The sequence below is a fragment of the Hippopotamus amphibius genome, chromosome 12 (genome assembly GCF_030028045.1).
Source record: "Hippopotamus amphibius kiboko isolate mHipAmp2 chromosome 12, mHipAmp2.hap2, whole genome shotgun sequence".
In the NCBI taxonomy this organism is placed as follows: domain Eukaryota; kingdom Metazoa; phylum Chordata; class Mammalia; order Artiodactyla; family Hippopotamidae; genus Hippopotamus; species Hippopotamus amphibius.
In genome coordinates, this window is record NC_080197.1 from 12,262,135 (window position 1) to 12,287,227 (window position 25,093).

Consider the following 25,093-nt stretch of genomic DNA (forward strand, 5'->3'; position numbering starts at 1 on the left):
AAAGTTGAAATTACTTCTAATTCTACTCTCAGAGTTAGGTTCCATAGCTAGTGATAAAACCCAAACAACAATGCCTTAAATGATATGGAATTTTCTTTCTTACTGAATTATAGGTTGCCCAGGACAGGTATGTTGGCTCCACTGTCATTAGGGACATAAACTCCTTCTGTATTGCTGCTCCATCTTCTTCAACCCCTGGCTTTTACTTCATGGTATAAGATGGCTGCTTGACCTCCAGGCATCACATTTGCTATCCAAGCAGCAGGAAGGAGGAATAGCAAGAGAGAATCCCTGCCTGTTTCTCCCATTATCCCCAAGGATACTTCTGTGACGTCGTATGTAATACATCCACTTATACCCCCCTAGCTCAAACTTAGTCATGGGACCACACCTAGTTGCAAGGGAAGCTGGGAGATACAGTCTTTATTCTAATATCTGGAAAAGGCAAGACCAGATATTAGGGAACAGCTAGTAATCCTGGCCATATTCTCACGCAGTTTAGGGTATTTTGTTCCATACTTCTTTTTCCTATGCTTATGTAGAAATAATTTGTTTAACCAAGAATGAGACCGTACTTTATGTACTCTTCTGTAACTTGGCTTTTTTCCCCATAGAGATACATTAACAGTCTTTTCTGTATCATTATATGGGTTTCTGCAAACCATTTTTAGCATGATGTCCTTTTGTCAAGATGGACAGTTTATTTAACTAAATCCCAAGTGTTAAAATTTTAAATCAGATGCTAAAGTTAAATCTTGATGCCACATGTGAGATTTAGTTTTTGCTGTAGGATGAATGCTCCGAACTTAAATGGATGGAGCATAGGATTTGGGCTTTGTAGGAGTCACTGCGCATTTGGGGGTCTCCCCAGACTCCAGGCTGTGTGGGGCTGCTTAGCGCAGGCTGTGCCAAAGCCCCTCCTGCTGCTGTTATTGTTAATTTATTATTATTACTTGGATTCAAGGCTATTCTGTGACACTCTGCTTCCCTGGACTCTGGGCCACACAGATCACACAGGGGTTTGGGGTCCTCAGGGCACCCCCTTTCCTCTGCCCTTGTTATGGTCTGGGGACTGCCCTGCCCCCATCTCCCCTACTTCTAGCCATTCCCCTGGCCCTCTCAGGTTTCGCCATATGTCTGGTGAGGTCACCCCAGCCGAGGCGGGGATGTCCTTGGGGGCAGACGGGCCCTGTCCCCTTAGTGATCAGGTTGCTGGCGTCCGTCCGTCTCAGAGAGCATCTTCGAGGCCTCTTTCCCTCCTTTTTATCTCCAGGGAGAGATTTATCCTCCAAGGCTGTGGCTACAGGTTCCAGACAGATGGCACCTCCCCAGAGGCACCCCCGAGGGCAGCTGCTGCCTGTCTTATACTTCTGTGGTTTATTGTGCACAGCTACTCACTGCTGTTGTGTGTTGGAAATAGACTGGAGACTCATCACCAGGCAGGACTGCCTGGGTTCGAGGCCCAGCTCTGCTACCTACTAGCTGTGTGGCTTTGGGTAAGCTCTTTACTCCACTGGGCCTCAGCTCCCTCCTCTGTAAAATTGGCACAGTAATAATAGTGCCTACCTCTTAGGAGTGTTTGAGGAATAAAACACTTAGAGTAGCACCTATCACATAATAAGGCCCAAAGGTGTAAAGAATGATAATAATTGCTAAAAAATAGTCAACCTATTATTATTATTAATACACTTTTCAGTTCTGTACCTGTTACTTCTGGAGCCTCTTCTGGGCCTCTTTCCTCAGTTTCTCTCCCTCTCTGCCACCTTTCCTCCACATGTTTCTTGAGCACCTACTATGCGCCAGACAGTGTTCTGGGTGCCAGGGAGACAGCAATGACCGAAGCCATCTTCCGCTGTGAGAGGGTGGATGTTCTCTGGGGAAGATGATACTGAACGATCAAATATAAGCAAAACTTAGTTGATAAGAGCGCCTCCAACAGTGATAAATTCCGTGAAGGGTAACAGGGTTCAGATGGCTGTGGGGAGTGAGGTAAGACCCTCTATCCAGAGTCCAAAAGGAGACCTCCTCGAGGAGCGGGCTCCCCTGCCAGTTGAACGTCTTTTTTTTTTTTTTTTTTTTTAAATAGACTGTGTAATCTTTTTAAAAATTAATTAGGGCTGCATTGGGTCTTTGTTGCTTCACACGAGCTTTCTCTAGTGGGGGCTACTCTTTGTTGTGGTGGGTGGGCTTCTCGGTGCGATGGCTTCTCTTGTTGCAGAGCACGGGCTCTAGGCATGTGAGCTTCAGTAGTTGTGGCATGCGGGCTCAGTAGTTGTGGCTCACGGGTTCCAGAACGGAGGCTCTGTAGTTGTGGTGCACTTGCTTAGTTGCTCTGCAGCATGTGGGATCCTCCTGGACCAGGGCTCGAACCCCTGTCCCTTGCATTGGCAGGCGGATTCTTAACCACTGTGCCACCAGGGAAGTCTCCCTGCCAGTTGAACATCTTGTGGGGGAGGCTTTACAGGCAGAGAGTGGCAAGACAAAGGCCCGGGCGGGAGGGCAGGGTCTGTGTGTTCAGGAAATGAAAAGGAGCCAGCTAGGCTGAGACTGAAAGAGTGAGCCCGAGTTGGGTGGGAAGGGCCCTCATCCTGCAGGGTCTTGTGGGCTGTGGAAGGGGGTGGATTATTTCCTAGGTTTCAGTAAGAGCCTCTGCTAAGGCAAGGGTTTCTCTGCATGGCGCTGTTGATGTCTGGGGCCAGATGCATCTTCGTGAAGGCCTTCCTGGGCATGGTGGGACGTTTAGCAGCATTCTTGTCCTCTGTCCTCAAAATGCCAGCAGCACCCACATCCCCAATTGTTACAACTAAAAATGTCTTCAGACATTGTCAGATCTCTCCTGGGGGATAAAATCACCCCCCTCCATTCCCACTTGAGGACCACTGCTCTAAGGCAGAGTGGGGCAGGGACAGGGCTGGCCTGGCATCAGGAGACCTGGTTCTGAACTGTGGCTCATCACCAGCTTTTTGTTTGAACTCAGACCTGTGTCTCTCACTCTCTGGGTTTCTCGGTGGACATGGCGAATGCACAACCCTGCTACGCTGCTCCTTCCCACGGCTGTGGCAGGCATCACTAATCAATCATGCTGTGTCTTCCTGTTCAGCTCAGAGCTCTAGGGACCATGGAGGCACTTGGGTTAGGAGCTCTTATGAGTGGCCTCTCTGGTCCCCTCCTCCTAGCAGCAAGCAGGAGTCAGACAGTCCTGGGCTCAGGGTTCTGGCTGCATGACCTCTGTTAGGTTATTTCACGTCTGGGCCTCAGTGTTCTCATCTAAAGAGTGGGGCCAAAATAGCTACCCTGAACGCTGATTGTGGGGGTTGTCGGGAACTCATGCTGGGACTTTGCAGGTCTCCGCAAAGGTCTGTTGCGTGAATGGATGAGCGCCTGTGGGTCTTGTTCTGGGCGTGGAATGGTGGGGGCTGTCATCCGCTGCTGGTTGGAGTGTAGGTTGGTACAGTCACGTTGGAGAGCCATTTGTCATTAACTGGTCAAGCGGAACATGTCTCTAATCTACGGGCGACCCTTCCATACCTAGGTGTACACTTGGAGGAACTTGCACACCTGTGCTCAGGAGACTTAGGTACACCTAGAGGATCTTGGGCACCTGGGCCCCAGTGGGCCTGTTCATCATCGCATCATTTAGAGAGAGGACATTCGAAACAACCTAAGCATCTGCAGCCTGATAGTGGTTACTTACATCTGCACAGCAATGAAATGAACAACTTGAGGGCTTAGTGTGGGGCTCCCCAGAAACAGATCCTGAGACTGACTCAGGGGCGAGCAGTGTCCGTGGGAGTTCACCCCAGGAAGCACCGATCGCAGGGTCGGGGAGGGAGGCAGGGATGGGAAGGCGGCTGGGAAAGGTGTGTCGTGAAGCAGGTGGCCGGTGTGGGCCCCTGGGGCACTCGGGGAAGCAGCGTTGCTCGCGTGCCTCAGTTTCCTCATCTGTCTTTGCGGCCTGCTCTGCATGTGAGAGAGCGTCCCCAGGCCAAGAGATGCGGCTGCTGGTGGCCGAAGTGGTGCTGGGGTGCACCCCAGGGCTGAGAACCAAGGGATGCGGGTGGGGTTTGGATGGCAGGCGCTGCCTGGTACACGTATTGATGTGGGTAAAGGTGGAAGATGTGATATTCAGCGAGAAAAGCAGGTTGCTGAAAGGACGTCCTTTATAGAAGTGTGGTAAACGTGCAGAGCGGTATTCTCTGTTGCCCCTCAGTTCACACGTGCCTGGTAAGTGGGCAGAGGCGTGTGTGGGAACAAGGCGCACATATCCAGGGTGGTGGGTGCCTTGCAGGATGGGCAGGTGCACAGGTAGCTCCCCTCTCTCAGTAATGCTTGCTTTTCCCGCGTCTACACTGAGGTTTGATGTTTACAAGGTACGCTGGTGAAGGGCACTGACCCTAGGTGCACGCGGGTCAGGCTCTGCATACACATTCACCCGTGTAACCGCCACTCAGATCAAGGAGTAGAATATTTCCAGCCCCCCCACCCCCACCCCCGGGGGCTCCCTTGTGCCCCTTCCCAGTCTGCCCCTCCTCCAGGCTTGATGAATTTCTTGTTGAAAATGGTGTAAAGCACATTGGACATAAGAGTTGCCCAAACTGGGTAGGGATGCGTCTGTGGGTGTTTGTTAAATTTTTCCCTGTCCTTTTGTGGCTCCTTGACGTATTTCACCATCATCATTATTAGAAAGAGAAGTGGAGGACTTGGCCAGATGCGGGGAAGCCGTGCGGGCAGGGCTGCAGCATGGAGATGGCGGGGACAAAGATTCCAAGGCCGGAGGAGAGTTGCAGGCAGCCTGGGAATGCTGAGGACAGGCTTGTCTCTGAGGACGGTTTCCAAGATGAGAGGGGCTTTTGGCTGAGTGTTCCAAAACCGTCAAGGTTTGCACACAGAGTCGCCCGGAGGGTCCCTTTCACCATCCCACCTGCAACAGGGGTCATTGGTGCTGCCTGGAAAAGCCGGTCGTGCCGTGGGCAGCACGAGGGCCCAGAGCCCCTGCCTGCCCATTCTTTCCGGATCACGAGCTGCCCACTGTGGCCATCACACCAGCCTGTTTGCGGCTCCTCTGTGGGTGGCCCGAGCCTCACGTTGTCCCAGCACAATAGTGGTGGCCGTGCTCTTGTGGAGAAAGTGGGACAGGAAGGCCCGATCTAGGCCAGCCGTGCTGTGCTCCTAGCTTCCTGCTCTCCCTGGTGGTGCTGGCCGAGGCTGCCTTTGTCACTCTCCCGTCTGGGGAGGCTAGAGGCTGGAGGCTGGACTTCTGGGCAGCACCACAGGCCCTATTAAAACATCCTCTAGGAACTCCTGTCTCCTGACCCCTCTACCCATTGTCCTTTAAAAAGTAAGATCATCAGGCTTCCAAGTGGCCCAAGTTGAGGTTCCTGCCATGTGTTGGGCACTGTGCCAGGCAAATTTTATCCTTCCTTTGATTTATGAGGGCTTATTGTGTGCCAGGCACTAGTTTAGGCCCTGGGAGTACAGCTGGGGAGCAGACTCTGCCCTCATGGAGCTCCCATGCACTTTATCCTAGTACATCCTGGAAGCTAGGATGACAGTATTACTATGATCTACATATTTGGGAAGAGTAAACTGAGATTCAGAGAGACTAATGCAGTTTCCTGAGGTCATACAGCAGGAAGGAGGAGGAATGCAGTTTAAACCCAAATCATTAGTTTCCAAACCTGACTTCTGTTGTTGGCTTGGGGTAAAGGTTTCATCCCAGCCATGCTCCCTTCTTGTTTTGGTCTTTCTCTTAGGAGCTGGTGTAGATTCTCTAACCTCAGTTTTTTTGTCTGACAAATGGGCTCTTAATGCAAGATGAGAAGGTGGTAAGTGCATGAAGACAAGGAGGGCCTCCTGGAGGAGGTGACATTTAAGCTAAGGCCTGATGAATGAGAAGGAGCTGGCCCAGGGCAAAACTGGGAGAGAATAGCCTGGTAAGTAGGTGCAGCATGTGCAAAGGTCCTGAGGCAGGGATGGTGCCCAACAGGTGGAAGGGATAGAGAGATTGAAGGTGTGGCTGAAGATTATTGAGGTGTGGGGGGATGCGATGCTGGAAGGTGAGTTCAGAGAGAGAAACTAGTACAGGTCGTGGGGGCCTTATGGGTGGTGGAAAGATATGGATTATTTTTCTCAGTGTAGTGGGAAGCTGTGGAGAGTTTTAAGCCATGGACTGACAGGATCTGATTTACATATTTAGAAGGATCTCTCTGGCTGTGTGTGGAGAAAGGAGCAGGGAGGAGGTGATTACATTAGTCCAGACAGGAGGTGATGGTGACTTGGTGGGTGGCTGAGGAGGAGGGGAGGAGTGCTCCGATGTTTAATACATGTTGCAGATGAAACTGATAACATTTGCTGATGGACAGAAATGGAGTGTCAGAGAAAGAGGGGGGTCGAGGATGACTGGGAGCGGGTGTTTGGCTGGAGCCTCTGGAAGGCAGAGGTGCCATTTGTCAAGCTGGAAAGGGCTTGGTGGTGTGTGGGTTTGGAGGGAAGTTCGGGAACTAGGTTTTGGAGGCGTCAAATTTGACATGCCGCCTGGACATCCAGGTGGGATTGTTGACGTGTCAGAAATCCAGCTAAGTCCAGGCTGGGGATATACACGTGGGCTGCAGGGACTGGTCAAGAAGGGGTTGGGGTGAGTGTGGACAGAGGCTAGGCCACTTTGCTGTGTGTTTCCAACTTCCCTCTCCGTGCCCTGCCATGTGGAGCACCAGTGCGCCTCTTCCTGGGAGAGCAGAGTCTGCAGGCGGCTGGCTCCCCGTGACATCCATGGATGTCGCTTCCCATGATGGGAAAGGATCCGGCAGCCTCCTCTCTGCCTGCCTGCCCCTGCTTCCCTCCATCCTGGGCTATGCCCTCCATCTCCCCTCTGTGCTCTAACCACCCAAGGCAGGGAGGGTGACTGGCAGGCCACCATGCCACCTTGTGGCCTGTGGACCATGAAGTCATTTTCACAGGGGGCTTCATGTGGCTGTTGCCAGGTCAGCCTGGGGCCAAGCCTTAGAGTCGGGGCAAACCCGGCAGAGTTTGCTGTGTGCGGCTGGCCGTGGTCTCCCTCGGGCGCTGTCTCCCATCTCCCCCTCCCTGCCCCCACATGCATCCTGTTCCCCCGGCCTGTCCACGGGACCTCTCAGCGGCTCGTCCTGTGCCTGCTCCGTCCCACCCACACCAGTGCCACGCCACTGTTGTTGCTCTTCAGCACGGCTGCACCCCTCTCCTCTGATCCCCTAAGTTCCTCAGAAAACAGAAGGCTCTTTTGCCACCATCGAAAAGCTGGGAGACTTTGCTTCAAAAAAAATTCCAATTTCTGGCTTCTCTTGAAAACAAAAACCAAAAAACCCCCCAAACCCCAGAACATCTGGTGACACTGGGCTTGTTGCCTTCCCACCTGGCCACACTTGGAGGGGGTGAGCGGCCTCCCCTCCTTCCATGGACGTGTGCTGGGCTGTTCCCCACAACCCCCGCCAGGCCCCGCCTTCATCGTCTGTCACATCACAGAGGAGAGAAATGGTGTCTCTATTCCAAGGCCTTGAGAAAAGTGGCAGAACAGCTGTGGTCCATCCATACCGTAGGGTCCTGGGCAGCCATGAGAAGGGAGTGAGGGTGCTGCCCATGGAATGATATGGAGAGATCTCTAAGCTATCTTAGGTGGGGAAAGCAGGTGCACTGCCTCCTGTGTACGCTGCTATCTCTTGGTGTGTAAAAAGGGGAAAATAAGAATATCTGTGTGTGTATGTATATATATAAATGTATTTGTGTGTTTAGTTTTTCCCAGCTTTATCGAGATATAATCGACATATAACATTGTGTAAGTTTAAGGTGTACAACGTGCTTTCATACACTTATATCCTGTAAAATGAGTACCACCATAGTGCAACTTTAAGTACATAATACAGTATTATTAACCATAATCACTGTGCTGTACATTAGATCCCCAGACCTTATTCACCTAATAAGTGGAACTTTGTACTCTTTTGACCAACCTGTGGATGTTTGTTTGAAATGATACATAAGCCACTAGGAGCTGTGGTTCCTGTGGGAGATGGGAAGGACTGGGTGGATGGGGCTGGGATACAGGAGAGAGACTTTTCATATTTTTGACTTCTTATATTTTTGATTTTGGAAAGGTGTGAATGGTTATTATTTAGAAGTTGAGTTTTTAAACAAGAAGGAAAAAGGGAAAATGAATCGTAGTCCGAAAGGGTCGCGTGGGTGATGAAGGGGGTGTGAATGCAGCTCATGAGGGCAGAGTTTGTGCTTGTCTTTGCAGAGCCTGGTGGAGTAGGTGCTTCGTAAACACGCGCTGGCTGAACGGCAGAGAAGGTTTTTGCTTATTTCCTGCTCACCTGCCTGGACTGTGGTGCCTCCGAGGGCCGAATTGGCATTTGAACTTGTGGCCCTTCTTTCGGGCCACCTCCGGGGGACAGGAGGCGTGGACACTCACCTCTGCCTGCTTCTCTCCTCCAGGCATTCCTGCATCGCATCCGGCAGAACGCGGCTGACTCGGTGGAGAAGGGCCTGACGGAGGAGAACGTCAAGGTGTGGACCTGGGCTGCCCCTTTCCCGACGGTCTCTGCTGCTGTGTGCGGAGCTACTTTGCTCCTCCAGGGTGATGCTCAGAGGGTGCACGGGGGTGGGGCGGGTGCGTCCACCCCACAGGCAGCTGGCTTTGCCCTCCCCGTGGATGGCTCCCTGCAACCCCTGGAGGCCTCTGGGTCCCGTGAGCAGACTGTGCCTGGGGGACGTGAGGAGGACCCAGCCTCGGGCCCCCACTCCCTATGTCGAGACTCTTTCCCCTTGCTCAATACAACCATCCTGTCCTCCAGCCTCCTCATGCCAGGGCCCCTGGCTTGGAGCCAGTGGAAAATCCCTTCCCAAGCGCCCCTGGGAGTCTGGCACCTCCAGCTGCCCTCCTGGCAGCCCTGGCCCCTGCCCTGCACTGGGCATTGAGTGTCGAGGCAGAGCGGATGAGTAATTGGGTCCAGGCCTCGCCTTGGCTGTGGCTCTGGGGAGTTTCGGGAGGAAGTCAATAGGCCTTCTGTGTGCACAGTGGAGGCCCCAGCGGTCCCCAGGCCTGGCTTTCTAGCGTGACCTCACTCTCTGGGAAGCCGCCTCCAGTCCTTGGGGCTCCGGGGTCCTGGTCCTCAGAGAGAGGGAGAGACAGGGCAGGGTCGGGGTCAGAGGTGCCTGCACATACAGCACGTAAAGGCCTTGGTCAAGCGGGACATCCCCCTGCATACGTCCTGGTTAATATGGGTAGTAACCTTGTACATTGGCAGTTCTGAGTCCAGTATTTTGGCAATTCTGAGTCCAGTATTTTGGGTAAGAAAGCTGAGGCTTAGAGATGTAGAGACCTGCTCAGGGTCAGTGTCTGGCAGGTCCCGGGTAGGGCTGGGATCAAAGCTTTTTATGGATTCATTCATTCATTCATTCATCCATCCATTCAGCAAATATTTGCTGAGCGCATATTGTTTATTACATCTATTTATTACAATTTATTTACCTGTTATAGCTTGAAAACTATTATCATTGAAATTTGTCATTTATTACAGTTTAAACAATTACCCTTTTTATGAGGTGTAACTCACAGTAAAGAGTACAATCCCAAGTGCAGGCTCCTCTGTGCCCCTCCCAGTGCCTGCCCCCTCCCCAAAGATAACCAGTGCCGCTGACTTCTAGTGGCATTGATTAGCTTTGCCTGTTCTTGAACTGTATATAAAAATGAGCTCCTTTGTCATGCCTGGCATCTTTTGCTCACTGTTATGTGTGTGAGATTTGCCCATGTTGTTGTGTGTAGCCTGGAGTCCTTTTTCATAGCTGTGTAGTATTCCATAGTGTGAATGTGTCCATTCTCCTGTGGGAGGTTGAATGTGTGCAATTTCCTGTTTTTGGCTCTGATGACCGTTCTTGTCTATGTCTTTGGGGGGACACAGGCTTTCATTTCTTTGGGGTGTACACTCAGGAGACGTATTTATTTTGATATTCTGCAGCCATACCTTGAAGTAAGTATAAGAATAGGGTCTATCTTATGTGTCTTTAACATAAGCAGATTCAACCATGTGAGTTGGACAGAACAAGAGAGAGCAAAATAACCCAACAGTGTGGGTGATTCATCCAGCCCCATCACGTGACAAGTGTCCCCCAGGGCGAGGCCGAGGAGGAAGAGGGTCCCTGGCCCTCTGGGACTGCAGCATTGACGAGTGGTCTCCTGCCCCTCCGCCTTCCCTGCCCACGCTGAGGCCTCTCCCCCTGCAGACTGTCTGCTGCCTCCGCAGGGTCCACGGGGTGTCTTCATTCCTTGGGGCTTTGACTCAGATGTCACCTTCTCAGAGTGGCCGTCCCTGGCCTCTGCGTTTAAATGTGCAAACCCTTCCTCCTGCTCCACCCTGGGACTCCTTCCTGTTTTGTGTTTGTCCTCAGTGCTTTTTATCACCTAGAACACTATAGCTATTTGTTGGTTGTCTGTCCCACTCCAGTAGAATGTTACCTCCATGGAGGAAGGCACATGGCCGTTCGCTGCTGTGTCTGCAGGGCCTGGCACACAGTAGGGGCTCAGCTGGTACTTGCTGAGTGAATGAATGTGTGAGAAACGCTAGAAGGAACCCTAGCCATAAGGACTCTGGTGACCCCTGGCTGCCAGCTGCTGCTGGTGGCGAGTGAGAGGATGGGTAGGAGAGGGACTCCGCACCGTGTTTATTTTACTGTGTCTTGACTTTTGAACCCTGTGAATGCCTTCTTCAAAATTAAATTAAAAATGCACCTCTTTAGGGAATTACCTGGTGGTCCAGTAGTAGGACTGGGTGCTTTCACTGCTGGGGCCTGGGTTCGATCCCTGGTTGGGGAACTAAGATCTAGCAAGCCACGTGCTATGGCCAAATAAAAAAAAAATGCACCTGTTTTAAAAGAAAAAAACAGAAAAAGGAATCTGTGCAGTTCAAAGAGCCCAAAGTCAATGAAAATCTCCCCTAGTTCTTTTTAGGGGCCTTGATGATTACCAGCTTGTGTTATTGTCCAGAGGGGTCTCTGCTTCTGCCAGTGTAGAGAGGAGTGGCCTTTGTGTGTGTTATTTTACACAAATGGCCCCATATTGGAATCTTGTGTGGTGCTATGACCCCCGCCCACCCCCCCAACTCAGCAGTGTTTATCAAGGATCAGGGACTTCCCTGGTGGCACGGTGGTTGAGAATCCACCTGCCAACGCAGGGAACACGGGTTTGATTGCTGGTCCAGGAAGATCCCACATGCCTCAGAGCAACTAAGCCCGTGCGCCACAACTACTGAGCCTGCGTTCTGGAACCCGCGAGCCACAACTACTGAGCCCATGTGCTGCAAATGCTGAAGCCCGCGTGCCTAGAGTCCATGCTCCACAACAAGAGAAGCCACTGCACTGAGAAGCCCATGCACCGCAACGAAGAGCAGCCCCTGCTCACCACAACTAGAGAAAGCCCACACGCAGCAATGAAGACCCAGCACAGCCAATAAATAAATAAAATAATGAATTAAAAAAAAAAAGATCATTGCAGGGCTCCAGATGCATGTATATGGACCTGCAGATTCTTTTCAGAGGCTCAAAATACTTCAGAATATGGAATGTATTTAAATGTAACCAGTCCAGTTTGTTTAACTATTTGACAAGTCCCCATTAGTGGCTATTTGGCTTTTTTCCAATCTCTTGCTACTGCAAATAAGGCTGCAGTGTATGGTCTTGGCCATTCACCCACCAGTTCTCAGCCTTGGTGCAATGAACATGTTGGGCTGGACAATTCTTTGCCACGGGGCTGTCTCATGTATTATAGAATGTGTAGCAGCATCCCTGGCCTCTACCTATGAGACCCCGGTAGTATCCTTCCCCCAATTTGTGACAACCAAAAATGTCCCCAGACATTGGCAAATGTCCCCTGGGAGGCAAAACTGTCCCTGGTTGGAAATGACTGGTCAAAATGTTAAATTCTAAAATGTGGAATTGTTGGGTCAGATTGTGCGTTTCCAGCTTTATAGGTTCCCCTGGGGAAAAGGCGCTCGTATTGTTTGTGAGACTTTAAATGGTGTAGTTTGAACATCCTTCCCTATCGTATTTTCTTTTATCACATCATTTTAATAGGAGCCTGGAAGTACCCTTGTCGTTTTATTTTTAATTTATTTATAATTTTTTAAATTGAAGTTTAGTTGATTTACAATGTTGTGTTAATTAATACTGTACAGCAAAGTGATTCAGTTATACGTGTATATTCTTTTTCTTTTTTAACATTCTTTTCCATCACGGTTTATCATAGGATGTTGAACATAGTTCTCTGTGCTATACAGTAGGGCCTTGCTGCTTATCCAGTCCAGATATAAAAGCCTACATGTGCTAACCCCAGCCTCCCACTCCATCCCTCCCCCAACCCCTCCCCTTTGGCAACTGCCAGTCTGTTCTCTGTGTCCACGATTCTGTTTCTGTTTCATAGGTGGGTTCATGTCATATCTTAGATTTCACATATAGGTGAAATCATATGGTATTTGTCTTTCTTTTTCTGACTTATGGAAGTACCCTCATCATTTTAAAAATCAGTCCTGTGGTTGGACATACCAGGTGTGTCTGGCCGTGAGGAAGGTTGTGATGAATGTCTTAGTATATAATCCTCTGCATGCTGGGTGTGAAGTTCAGTTCTGCTGCTTCACTGGACTCTGTGACCTTGGGAGTGTTGATAATTTTCCCTGAGCCTTGGTTCTGCATCTATGAATTGGGGATGATAATAGTTCCTGCCTCGTGGGTTATAGTGAGGATTAGATGCCATAAATGCACGTCAAGTTCTTAGCACAGGATTAGGCATTAATCCTGTTTAGTAAATGCTGGCAATATTTTTGTTATTATTGTGTTTTCTGTTACCTCCAGCATATGGCAGTGCCCGTTTCCCCACACCCTTCTCGCCTGCACTGGGGGATTATGTTTTTTGTTTTTTGTTTTTGTTGCTTCATTTTGCTCTCGCTCTACTCCTCGATTTAATGCTCTCCTTGGGCCTCACTTTCCCCTTGCAGATCCTGTTCTCAAACATTGAAGACATCCTGGAAGTTCATAAGGATTTCTTGGCTGCCTTGGAGTTTTGTTTACATCCAGAGCCTCAGTCTCAGCACGAACTTGGGAATGTTTTCTTAAAATTCGTGAGTACGATGCCCGAGCCTCAGCAGGAGCCTGCAGCTTTTGGGGAGTGGGCTTCTCCCCTGGCTCCCCTTGGCCAGCTTCATCTGCAGGTCTGTCTGGGAGATAGAGAGGCAGGCGGGCAGGCGGGCCCAGCCACTGCCCCCCAGGAACAGTGGGCAGAGGGTTGGGCTCAGCAGACTGGGGGTCTTTTTAGTTGGCTCTCCCGCCCTTCAGTGTCATGTAGAGTGTGGCCCTCTTTTCCTCAGAGCTCTTTGCTGAGTGACTGTGTCTTGGGGCTCCTGTGACCTCTGGGCTGGTGGGACTCCTCTGCTGCAGTGTGACCAACAGAGGCTGAGAGGGTGAACAGAACTGTGTTTGGTCCCGGCCTGGCCACCCACTGGCCAGTGAGGGTATCTGACCCTTGGGTGCCTACTTACGCTGCTGGACAGGGAGACTGGGCTTGTATAATAGCTGCTCCCATCCCAAGTCACTTAGAATTGTGAGAGGACAGCTGGAGGAATGTGGGGGGATCTTAGCTTTTCCATACCTGCTCCTTCTGTGCTGCCCGGGACCCTCCCCATGGGAGGAAACCCACACTGGCCTCACGTGCATGAGGCCTGGACCAAACCCCTCTCCTCTGCAAGCCTTGGTTTCCTCCTGTGATGGAGAAGTAGGGATAATGATGTCTCCTTGGGTTGATGGAAAGACTCAAAGAGGTAAAGCAATAGAGTGTGTAGCTAGAGCAGTGGTTCTCAACCAGGGGGTGATTTGGCCCCCGGGGGACATTTGGCCACGTCTGGAGACATTTTTGGTTGTCACAAGTCGGGGAGGGGGCCTGGAGAGGAGGGACAGTCTTCTCTTTGGGTTCAGAGGAAGGAGTGAGCCCACATTTCTCCAGAGCCAGGCTGCTTAGGTTCCATTCCCTGTTGCACCACTGAAAAGCTGAGTGACCTTGGACAAGTCACTTCACCTCTCTGGGCCTCAGTCTCCAACCCTGCAAAATGTGAGCAATGATAGTACCTGCCGTAGGGTGCCGTCATGAGGATGAAATGTGTTAATTCGAGTAAAGCACTGAGATCTGGCCTGGCTGTAAGCTGGTACTACATGAGTGTCAACCATGGGCGTTATTCCAGCTGGGGCACCAGGGAAGGCTTTTGGGAGCCAGTGGCCTCATTGGGGCTGCCTGTGAAGTGATGTTGTATGAGCTGAAAGTGGAGTAGTCCGTACTTTAGCCAAAGCGGGGAAGGGGTCCTTGAGGTGTGTTATCCAGCTTGCCAATAACCCCAGGCCCCCTGGGTCCCCCGACTTCTCTGCCTGAGCCACAGAGGTGTGGTAAACAGATTGAACACTCTGGTTAGTGAGGGTCTCTGGATCCCAAGTCCCCAGTTGGGCTAATTTGCTCAGAGATGCAGGGATGGCTGGAGGAAGGAACGCGGAGTTTAGAGCCCAAGGGGCATCCTCTTTTCCATTCCCTCTCCTGCGCTGCCCGGAACTCTTCTCGTGTGGCCTCATCAGACTGGACATCTGTGAGGGCAGTGCTTACCTTCGGAATCCCAGTGTGCTGACGGTGGAGTTCAGGCCTTTGTGGGGAGTCAAAAAAACTTATTTGAAAGGGAAATTTGCATCATCATTGGACGTGGAAAATGAGTGTCTCTTGCTATTAAAAATAAATGCAATAGAAACCAAGCCGTGTTACAGCATTCCGTCTAGAAACTCTTGCCCACCTGAGTCTCTGAGTGTGAGACCTGCCCTCGGTTTGATGAAAAGGAAGGTGGACAGTGTCAAGCTGGCTTTGGTGTCACAGCACCCTTTGCTGAGGCTCTTCCTTGAGGTAATTGGAACAGTTGAAAAAGGAATCAGCTTTCTCAGCGTGTGACTCAATGTTTTTAATTTAAAAATCATTTTCTTCATTTAAATTTTGCAGTCGCCAGCTCCTCCCCCCAGGCTCCTGGAGGATGGTGCTGAATTCTTTGTAAAAGCGGCCAGTGCTGTAGGTGGGTTTCCGGAAGCTGGAGGCTGGCGTGCAGGTGGCCTGTTGGAAGCAGCTGAAGAAGGTTGCACAGTCTCCACCCAGCCTGACCTCCCCTGAGGTTGGGGGAACTCTGGAGCTGGGGTGCCTCTTCCTTCTGGTCACCCCGGATTGCCACGAGGGGGCAGGGCCTTTGCACCCCTGCTGGACGTGGGCTGTCCCAGGGAGTGGGTGGACAGCCTCGGACAGGCCAGGCGGCTGTCTCAGGCCGAGGGCGGTCCCTGGGGAGGGGCTCACGGATAGTACACACTCACTGCCGCATCCCCCACAGCCCCAAAGGGAGGGGGCACTGGTGCCAGCTGGACAGCACTGGGGTCGTGAGGTGGTGATTGGGGACAGAGCTCTGTAATCAGGCTCTCCGGGAGAGGAAGGGGCGCATCAGACCCTGTGAGGGGCCCTGGCTTACAGACCAGTGCACCGCTGCTGCCCAGTCCGTGGACAGCGGGGGACTCCCTCACCCGCTCACCCCCAAACCCAACCACTGACTACTGAGATGACTGCAAGCTAGCACGCACTGAACCTTCTCTTTGTGCTGGGTGCTGTTCTGAGTACTTTACATGTATTAATTCATTATAGTGTCACAAAACCTTGATCAGTGGGTGCTGTTATTATACCCACTTTACAGATGAGGAAACTGAGGCCCAGAGAGGGTAAGTCCGTGCACAAGCTTACCCAGGCAGTGAGTGTTGGAGCCAGGATTTGAGCCAATGTTATCTGACTCCTGGGCTTGTGTTTTTCACCATCTTATGTGATAAAGTCTCTTTATATTATTATTAAGCACGTACTGTGCGTCAGGCACTGTACTTTGCCCTGAGGATGTTGCCCTAAATAAGACAGACTTGCTTTTTCCTGCCATGAGGCTCCATGAGGAGGGTCAGTCAGTTGACAGAGGAAGTCATTTCAGATGTGGATGCGGGTTTGTGAAGAATATAAAATGCAGATGTGATAAGGAGTAGCGATTCTCCTTGAGATTGTCTGAAATTGGGAAGTCAGGGACAGGGTTGCTAGACTGAGCAAATAAAAACACCCAGAATGGTGGGGTAAATTTGAATTTCAGACAGATGGCAAATAATATTTTAGTGTAAGTGTGTCTCATACGATGTTTGGGACATACTTATACTAAAACACCACCTGTTGTTTGTCTGAAATGAGCACTCAGGTCAGTGTCTTGTGTTTTACCTGGTGATCCTGGTCAGGGGGTGCCTCTGTGAGGTGGTGAAGTGGGGGATCTTGGGGAAGGGTGTTCCACATGGAGGGGAAACCAGGGCAGGGGCCGTGGATGCAGCAGGCTTGGTCCACAGGAGGAAGGCAGGGAGACCAGTGTGGCTGGAGCAGCGTGAGCGATGGAGGGAGTCCAGGGATGTCATGGGGGGCCCAGTCCTGCAGGGATTGCATTCTGAAAGTTGGAGGGTTTAGCAGGAAGTGGTATGTTCTGCGTTAGGTTTTCGCCCTATCTCCCCACAGCTAGCTGTGTGAACAGGCGGATGATAGGTTGGGGAAAGTGACCTGAATCTCATACTCCCCTCCCCACCAGCGATGTCTACACAGCCAGCTCCTTCCTTTCTCTGAGTCTCAGTCTTTGTGTGTGTGAAGTGAGTGGTTGGGAGCAGATGGTCTCCGTGGAGCTAGTGTCACCCCCTGGGTACTATGGACAGCAGCCACTACTCCTGACAATCCTTGAGCCCTCCCTGGGGGCTAGACCCTCTCCCCCAGCTGTCTCCAGCTGGCAGCTGTCCCTTCCTTCACAGCCCAAACCCACAGCCACATGCTCCCCACCCCCCACATCTGTGTGCTCACAACTGTTTGTCCGTTTCCTCCTGGCCAAACAATCAAAGCCCCACGTGGGGCTTCTAGGAGGAAACCAAACACTTGGCGTCTTAGCTGTCAAGAGTAGCATTTCCACATTTGCTGCATCTTGGGCCTGAGATGCAGCTGGGGTTGGACTCAATGAAAGGAGATAGGAGTAATGAAACTGGGCATGGTTTTGAAGAGGGAGTGTTGTCATTTGCTAAATTTAACTTCTGCAGGCCTCAATCCTTGGTCCCCTGCCCTTTTCGTTGGCTGAAGGAGAGGAGGACATTGCAGAGTGTCAGAGAGGGGGCTCAGGGAATGAGGAATGACAAACCTGTGGCAATCTTATCACTTACTCCCACTCCTGCATCCATGGCAGACATTGCTAATCAATCACAGCATTCTCCATGGGGCTCCAGAATTCTTCTCACTAGTGTTCCAGTTAGCACTACTTATTGATTGGGGTTGGCATGTGAAAATAAACAGATTTGGCAGTACTTTTTGGTCCAACCCTTTCATGGTACAGATGGAGATGAATAGGAAGACTGTCATCTCACCAGACTTGGATCCGTTTTTTTCATTTTCTTCCCTTTTTGGAATGTGCATATATTAGGACTGTCTTAACTGCAAGTGACAAAAACAACTCAAATCGGCTTAAACAAAAAAAGGACTTTATTGGTTCATACAAATGAAATATTCAGGGAGTGTTGGCATCAGGTATAGCTGGATCCAGGACCCCACATGATGTTTTCAGAACTTGGTTTTTCTTTATCTCTAGGCTCTGCTGTCCTCCGTTTTGGCTTAATTCTTGGAGTGATGGCAGAGGTGGCCGTCAGCAGTTTCAGAGTGACAGTCTGCTAACTAAGTAACAAAAGTTCAAAGAGAGCTTCTCTTTATAATTGGCTCAGCTTGGGTCACATGGCCACTGCTGCCAGGACTGGGAACTCTTTGATTGGTTTGACCTGGGTCACATGCTCACCCATAGTGCCTGGGAGTGGAGTGGAGTCAGTGGGGTCAGAGTGTAGGAGGCAGATCCCCTGGGGAAAAACTGGGGGCTGTGACCAGAACAAGGGGGAGTGGATGCTGGGTAAAACAACACACGGGTCAATGAAGAGCCGAGGCTGTGTTGTGGTGGACTGGGGTCACCTGGAAGAAGTGTGGGTCTGGTGTGAGGGTCTTGGGCACCACTCAGTTCCTCCCTCTGCTCTCTTGCTTCATTCATTAAATAGTCACGAGGTCTACTCTCTGTTTGGGACTTCAGTCCCCACTGGCATCACAGCTGGGACCTCAGCAGGTTGCAAAGCCTAGCCTCCATGGAGCTCAGAGTCCAGGGGGTGGTTGTGGGGAGATGGACAGTGCAAGAATGAGAAGCCAAACATACCGGGGTGTGGGAGCCACCGTAGTTCTCAGAATCTGTCTGGTGCCTTCCCTGGTGGCCTTCCCCAGACCTACGCGTCCACTCAGCTCCCTTCCTCCTGACTCGGCCTGTCTCTTTTTTGCCATCAAAACCTACCCGTCCACTGCCCCACGTGTCATAGATGGAGTCACCAATGGGATAATAATTTGCCGAAATAATAACCATGGTAATAATAGCGACACCAACAACAGCAATAATAATAGTGGCTAATAGCTAAGGAGCCCTTACTATGCACTCTTTTACACATTTATTGTGAACTCACCTGATAACCCTCACAACAGCCTTATGACAGGAGGTCATTACTGTCTGTAATATACAGACATGAATGCAGAGGCTCTGAAACATTACATGCCTTGCCCAAGGTCACAGAGCTGGCGAGCTGGGGAGTCAGGTTCTGAACCGGGGTGGTCTGGCTGTAGAACCTGGACTTGCACTTATGAGGCTGGTACAGATCATGGCCGTGGGGGCTTTGGTGTCTTATCTTGGAGCTGTGCTAATAGCAGGGCCCCTAGGCAATTGGCTGCAGAGCCAGACATCAGCATGGGGCTTAAGAGAGGTCGAATCCTGCCTCTGCTGCTTCGCTAGGTGTGAGGCCCTGGGCTCATGACCGTTCCTTGGCTTCCCATGTGTGAGCGGTTCGAAAACAGGGATTACCGTGTCAGGTTATTGTGAGGCGTGAATGAGTCTACCTGCGTTCCAGGAGAGCGGGGGTGGGGGGGTGTCCTAACCGCTCAGCACATGCTCCGTGTTGGCCATTGGCTCCGGCTGGAGGCACGTTGCTGCTCAGGGCATCTGCTCAGAGGATGCACATGGAGCCCCAGCAGGGGCTGGGGTGGGTTGGGGTGATTTACTGATTCTGAAACCCATTCTCTCTCCTTGTTGGTTTCCTCTTTCCTGCAGCCACCCACTGGCAGGATGACTGGGGGCTTGTTTAGAAAGAAGACAAGCTGCTTACTTTGCAGACCCACCTCTTCCTTCCTTAGCTTCTTGGGGTCTCCTGGCCACCCCCCAGCCCAAGGTCAAGGCCCTTCAGCCCTTCCTGTCCTGTGGCCTTCCCCAGGACATCCTTGTTTGGGGTTTGGCGGGTTGGGAGGAGGTATTCTGTGAGTCTTTGGGAACCAAGGATGCTCAGTGGAGAGCTTCCTGCTAAGATGGCTCCTTGTCCCTTTTAGTCCCGGAAACCTTGACTGACGCTTGCAGACCTGGTGACCCACAGGTGACCTCAAGGCTGGAAAGAGTCCAGCTTTGGGCTCAGGGGTATCTGGAGGTCAAGAGAGCTATCCCCCTGCTTCAGAAGTGCCACTGCTGTGTGGCAGTGACCAGAGATCTACTTGTTCCCCCAAATTCCTGAGTCTTATTTAGACTCTTCTGGTTCATATGTACAGGGCATTGCACCTAGTAGGTGTGTAGAGTTAGTAAGTATCATTGAGGGCATACTGTGTGCCAGGTATTGTGCTAGAATCTGGGGACACCTCAGTGAACAAGATGGATGTGGTCACTGCCTTTGGGGAGCTGACTGCCAAGTGGGAAAAGACAGATGATGAACAGATAATCTGGATGGTTCCACATTGTGAGAATGCTGTAGAGAAAATGAAGATGGGGTGGGGTGGGGGTGATAGAGAACACCTGGATGGCCACGTTAGCTACGGTGGTCCAGGTGTCATTTGAGGAGGTGGCATTTGAGTTGAGACCTGAATGGTGGGGAGTGGCCAGGCTTTGGGCAAAAGTGTTCCAGGTAGAAGAAACAGCAAGAGCAAAGGCCCTGAGGTGGGCACAGGCTTGGCAAATTCAAGGAGCAGATGGAAGGCCAGTGAGATGAGGTCAGAGAGAGGCAGGGTCACATTATCTGGCCCTTGAAGGGTATAATAAAGTGTTGGATTTCATTCCTAGTGTAATAGAACACCATTGGAGGGTTTTAAGCAGTGGTGTGACACAATCTGGCTTGCGTTTTGATACTAAAGACATTTATTAAGCACTTACTAAATACTGAAACCTCACCTGTTAACTCAATTTCTGAAACAACCCCATGAGTGAGGGACTATAATTAACTCCACCTTAACAGGTGAGGAAGCTAAGGCACGGAGAGATCAGGTAACTTGCCCGAGTTCACAGCTGGAAATGCAGAGCCAGGATTCAAGCCCAGGCTGCCTGTCCTTTCTTGACCCTGGGCCCTGCTGCTTCCTTCGAGGTTGCTGGGTGCAGAACTGGGGCAAGAGGGGAGGCTGAGAGGCCTACAGCAAGTGGGAGCCACTTCAGCTGAAATCCCACCTGCTGGGTATCTCTCAGGGTCAGGGTCTGGGTGGTCCTTTCCTCTTGGGCCTGCTGGCCCAGCCGTCTGCATATCTCAGAGCATCTGCCTTCCTGCTGTGACCTGTCTCCCACAGGCCCTGTTCTTGTCTTGCAGAAGGACAAGTTCTGCGTGTACGAGGAATACTGCAGCAACCACGAGAAGGCCCTGCGGCTGCTTGTGGAGCTGAACAAGATCCCCACCGTGCGGGCTTTCCTTTTGGTAAGTTCACCACCACCCCTGCCCTTCCCTTCCTCTCTGCCTCAGCCTTGCAAATCCACAGGGACCCTTGCTGCCTGGTCCTTCCTCAGCTAGGGCAGCCTGTGTACAGCAGGGATCACAAACGTTTTCTGTAAAGGGCCAGATAGTGAATAATTTTTACCTTTGTGCATCATACAGCCCCTGTCACGATGACTCTGCTCTGGTGCTGTAGCATGAGAGCAGTCATAAAATGTAAGGAAGGAGCATGGCTGTGTTCCAATAAAACTTTATTTACAAAAACAGGCACAGAGGGGTGGACTGGCCCCAGGACTAAGCTGGCCAATTCCTGGTCTAAAGTAATAATCCTGATAAGACTGGTAACAATAGTAGTAATAATTGTATTCAATATTATTGGGATTATTTAATTCTAAGTGAAAGAAAATCTGGTTAACATTGGCTTAAGGGGAAAAAAAAAAAGATTTACTGGTTCACTTTTCTTGGAAGTTTAAGACCTGAGAGAGCTTCAGGTGCAGCAGAATCTTGGTGTTCCAGTGACATCATCAGGAGTGTATCTCTTGGCTCTGCGTTCCTCACCTTGGCTCCATTCCCAGGCAGACTCTCCCCACGTGGTGGCAAGTGGCCTCCAGGGCTCCATGCTTATACCTCTCATAGCTGCGCAACTCCAGGATAAAGAGGGCTCCTCTTTTCTAAGTGACAGCAAAAATCCTGGGTCTGATGCTCATTGGCTCAGCTTGGCTCAGGACCATATCCCTGGACCAACTGCTGTACACAGAGGGATTGGCTGGTGCTCGGATTGGTCACTTCTGGAGCTGGAGGGTGGGGTCAACTCCACTTATACTACAGACCCTAAGGATGGGATGGATCCCTAAAGGACAGTTGGTTTGCACTTGTGGAAGTAAGTTGAGAATGGATGTTGGTCAGGCAAAACCATAGACACCCATGATGGTCTTCTTGTTACAATTGCACAATTCACTTGGGTATAAAATGGGTTCCCGTTTGTGATCTCCTTGGAGCTTTACCAGCTGCTATCTGTCGTGTATGAGTTGAGATATACATTTGTCTGCCTGGCAGACATCCCAAGTCAGTGGTTTAAACAAGGTAGATATTATATTTCTCTCCCATGTTAACAACATGGAAATAGTCTGGGGCTGGTATGGGGGCCCCAGTGTCAGGGGCCAGTGCTGTAGTGTGTGCCCTCATCAACATGGTATATGATGACTTATCCCCACTTCCACACTGCAGGTAGTGGGATGCAGGAAGGATGGGAAGGAGGGCCTGCCTCTCCCCTTTGAAGGGCACAACAGGAAGCTGCACACATCCCATTAGCCAGAACTTAGTCACATGGCCACACCTAGCTGCAAGGGAGGCTGGGAAGTGTAGGCTTTATTCTCCGCAGCCCTGTGCCCAGCTGAAAGTTCTGTTGCTTTGGAAGAAGAATACATCTGGGGACGCCACATAGCCTTTGCCACAGGTGGTTTTGATGACTCCAAAATATTAAGTGACTTTCTGAGAGTACCTACTTGAAAAGTGATTGAGCTTCTCATGGGTTCAAATCTTCATCTTTCACCTGTAGATTCCCTGCTTCTTCAGTCACAGATCACCCCCCACCCACCCCCCGCTGCCCCCATACTGTTTTATTTCCCAGTGGCACACGCAGGATCCAGCATACAGAAGTAGAACTGTTAACTGACATGGCGTAAGGAGTCTTAACCATGTGCCCAGAAAGCTGAACTACATAATACAGTTCTTAATCACACTTTGCCCTAATGCACAGTCTCCAGCAAAACATTTCGAGGATTTTGGTTCAAAATGTATGTTTCGTTCACTCAAAATGTAGTGAGATTGTGTTGCTTGGCCCAGTTCCAGTGAGCATCTGATGCAGGGCAGCTTGGGCAACTGATTTCCACCTTTGTCTCAAGCATCTTAAGCGTTCAGGACTGATGTCTTTTGTTGCTGGTATCTGCATCTTTACATGTCTTTTTTCAGTTACATTCATGAGAGTCTGGGCACAGAGCAAAGATAAGTCAGGTAACGTAAGGTCACACTCATGCATGTTTCTATGATTGGCCCAAGACTTTGAGGCAGCACCATCTGCAGAGGTCCTGCTGCTCAGGCTCTGGGCTCCCTGAATCCCACCTTATGGGCTCAGTTATGTCTTGGGAAGCAGGAAGATGCCAGGAAGGTGTTTACAGTGGTGTGGGAAGGAGGGGCCTCACTTCTTGTTTTCTCCCTTCCTCTCTCTCCTGCAGTCTTCCTGGAGGGCCAAGCTGCCCTTTTCCTAGCAGCAGCTGGGCTCGGCGGCTTGGGCAGGGAGAGGAAGTGTGGGGCGTCAGCACACATGCCATCTGTCTCCCTCCTTGCTGGCATCTCCCAGCTTCTGGCCACCTGCAGAAGGGCCGTCTTGAGTCTATTATGGGATGTTAAGGCGTTGGGAACAGACACAGTCTGGCTTTCCATTCATGACGTACTGTATACTAGCTGAGAGATGGGGCGGGAACTTCATCTTCCTGTGCCTCAGTTTCTTGTCTGTAAAATGGGGATAATTGATTTATTTATTCATTCAACAGCTTCGTTTTGAGCACCTGTCATGTGGTAGGGCTCATTCTAAGTACTGGGAATATAACAGTGACCAAGGCGAGAAAAGTCCCTGCTCTCATCAAATGGCCATTCTCCTAGTGGGGACTTCTGTGATATGTCATGTGGCGTTAAGTTCTCTGCAGGAAATAAAGTAAGTTAAGGACGGGAGGACGTTTTGAGCAAGTTTGGGTGGTGGCTGCTGTTTTAGATGGCTCTTTGGGAAAACGCCATCTTAGGTGACATTTAAGCAGAGACCTGGATGAAGTTAAGCGAGAGAGGTGAGGAGTATCTGGAGGGAAAGCATTCTAGGTAGAGGACCTGCACATGCAGAGGTCCTGAGGTCCAAGTGTGTTTGAGGAATAGCTAGAAGGCCAGGGTGGCTGGATTGGAGAGTGTGAGAGGAAAGGTAGAAGGACATGTGGTCAGAAAGATTGAAAGAAGCCAGAAAATGAAGGCGCATTTAGACAATGGAACGAATCTGAGATTTTTAGAAAGTTCATTTATTGCCGTGTAGCATATGTGCGGTGAATGTACTCACAGCATAATGAATATTTGCATATGTGTACACCCGCGGAACCACCCCCGAGATCAAGATTTAGAACGCTTCCATCACTCCAGAAGGTTCCCTTGATGCCCTTTCCCAGTTATGCCCCTCTGTGCCGCCAGAGGTAACCTCTGTGTCGATTTCTCTCACTAAAGGTTAGTTCTGCCTGTTCCAGAATGTGGCCCGAATGAAATCACACAGGAGGCTTTTGTGTCTGCCTCTTTCGCTCAACAGAACGTCTGTGAGATTCGTCCAGGTTGGAGCATGTGGCAGTACTTTCAATAGAATATTCAGTTTTAGTCTGAGTGGGATGGCAACGCTTGGGATGATTTTGAAAAGAGGAATGATGTGAACTAATCTGCATTTTGAACGGATCCCCTTGGCTGTGTGAGGGCTGAAGCAAGGAGAGCAGGGTTGGGGCTTGTGTGTGTGCGTGTGTCCCAGGGCTGCCGTAACAATGACCACAAACTGGGTGGCTTAAAACAAAATTTATTCTCTCTCAGTTCTGAGGCCCTGTCACCAGGGCTCTGCTTCCTCTGTGGGCCCCAGGGAAGGATCCTGCCTTTCCTCTTCCAGCTTCGGGTGGCCTCACGTGTTTCTTGCCTTGTGGAACCAGAACTCCAGTCTCTGCCTCCCTCTTCACAGCCTGCCTTCTCTGCGACGGGTCCTCTTCTTAGAAGGACCCAGAGCCAGTTGATTCTGCACCCACTCTAATCCAGAATGAGAATGACCTCATCCTAATTTAACTCATTATGTCTATAAAGACCTTATTTCCAAATAAGGTCACACTCTTGAGATTCCGAGTGGACATGGCATTTGGGCGGACACTGTTCAGCCCGCTCTAGGGCTGCTGCAACAGTCCAGGCAGGAGATGATGGTGGTGAGGATGGGGCGGTAGTGGTTTGAGAAGTGGTTGGATTCACGTAGAGTCTGATTCTCCAGCTGACACCGTTTGCTGTGCGGTTGCCTTTGGGGGTATTAATGAATGAGAGGAATCAAAGATGACTCCAGGGTTTGGAGCCCAAACACCTGGAAGAACGGAGGTACAATTTCCTGAAATGGTGAAGGCTGGGTAGGAGCAAGTATGAGAGGTTTAAGGATGCCTGT

At 50.7% G+C, this 25,093-nt stretch overlaps 1 protein-coding gene across 1 annotated transcript in view; it reads left to right on the forward strand.

Annotated features, from left to right (window-relative positions):
• The window catches only part of PREX1 (phosphatidylinositol-3,4,5-trisphosphate dependent Rac exchange factor 1), a 193,252-nt gene that overhangs the window by 71,993 nt on the left and 96,166 nt on the right, over positions 1-25,093 (forward strand). Inside the window, exons 2-4 of the mRNA XM_057703163.1 lie at positions 8,467-8,538; positions 13,017-13,139; positions 20,761-20,865. Of these exons, the coding sequence (XP_057559146.1) occupies positions 8,467-8,538; positions 13,017-13,139; positions 20,761-20,865 (300 nt within the window). The remainder of the gene's footprint in view (positions 1-8,466; positions 8,539-13,016; positions 13,140-20,760; positions 20,866-25,093) is intronic.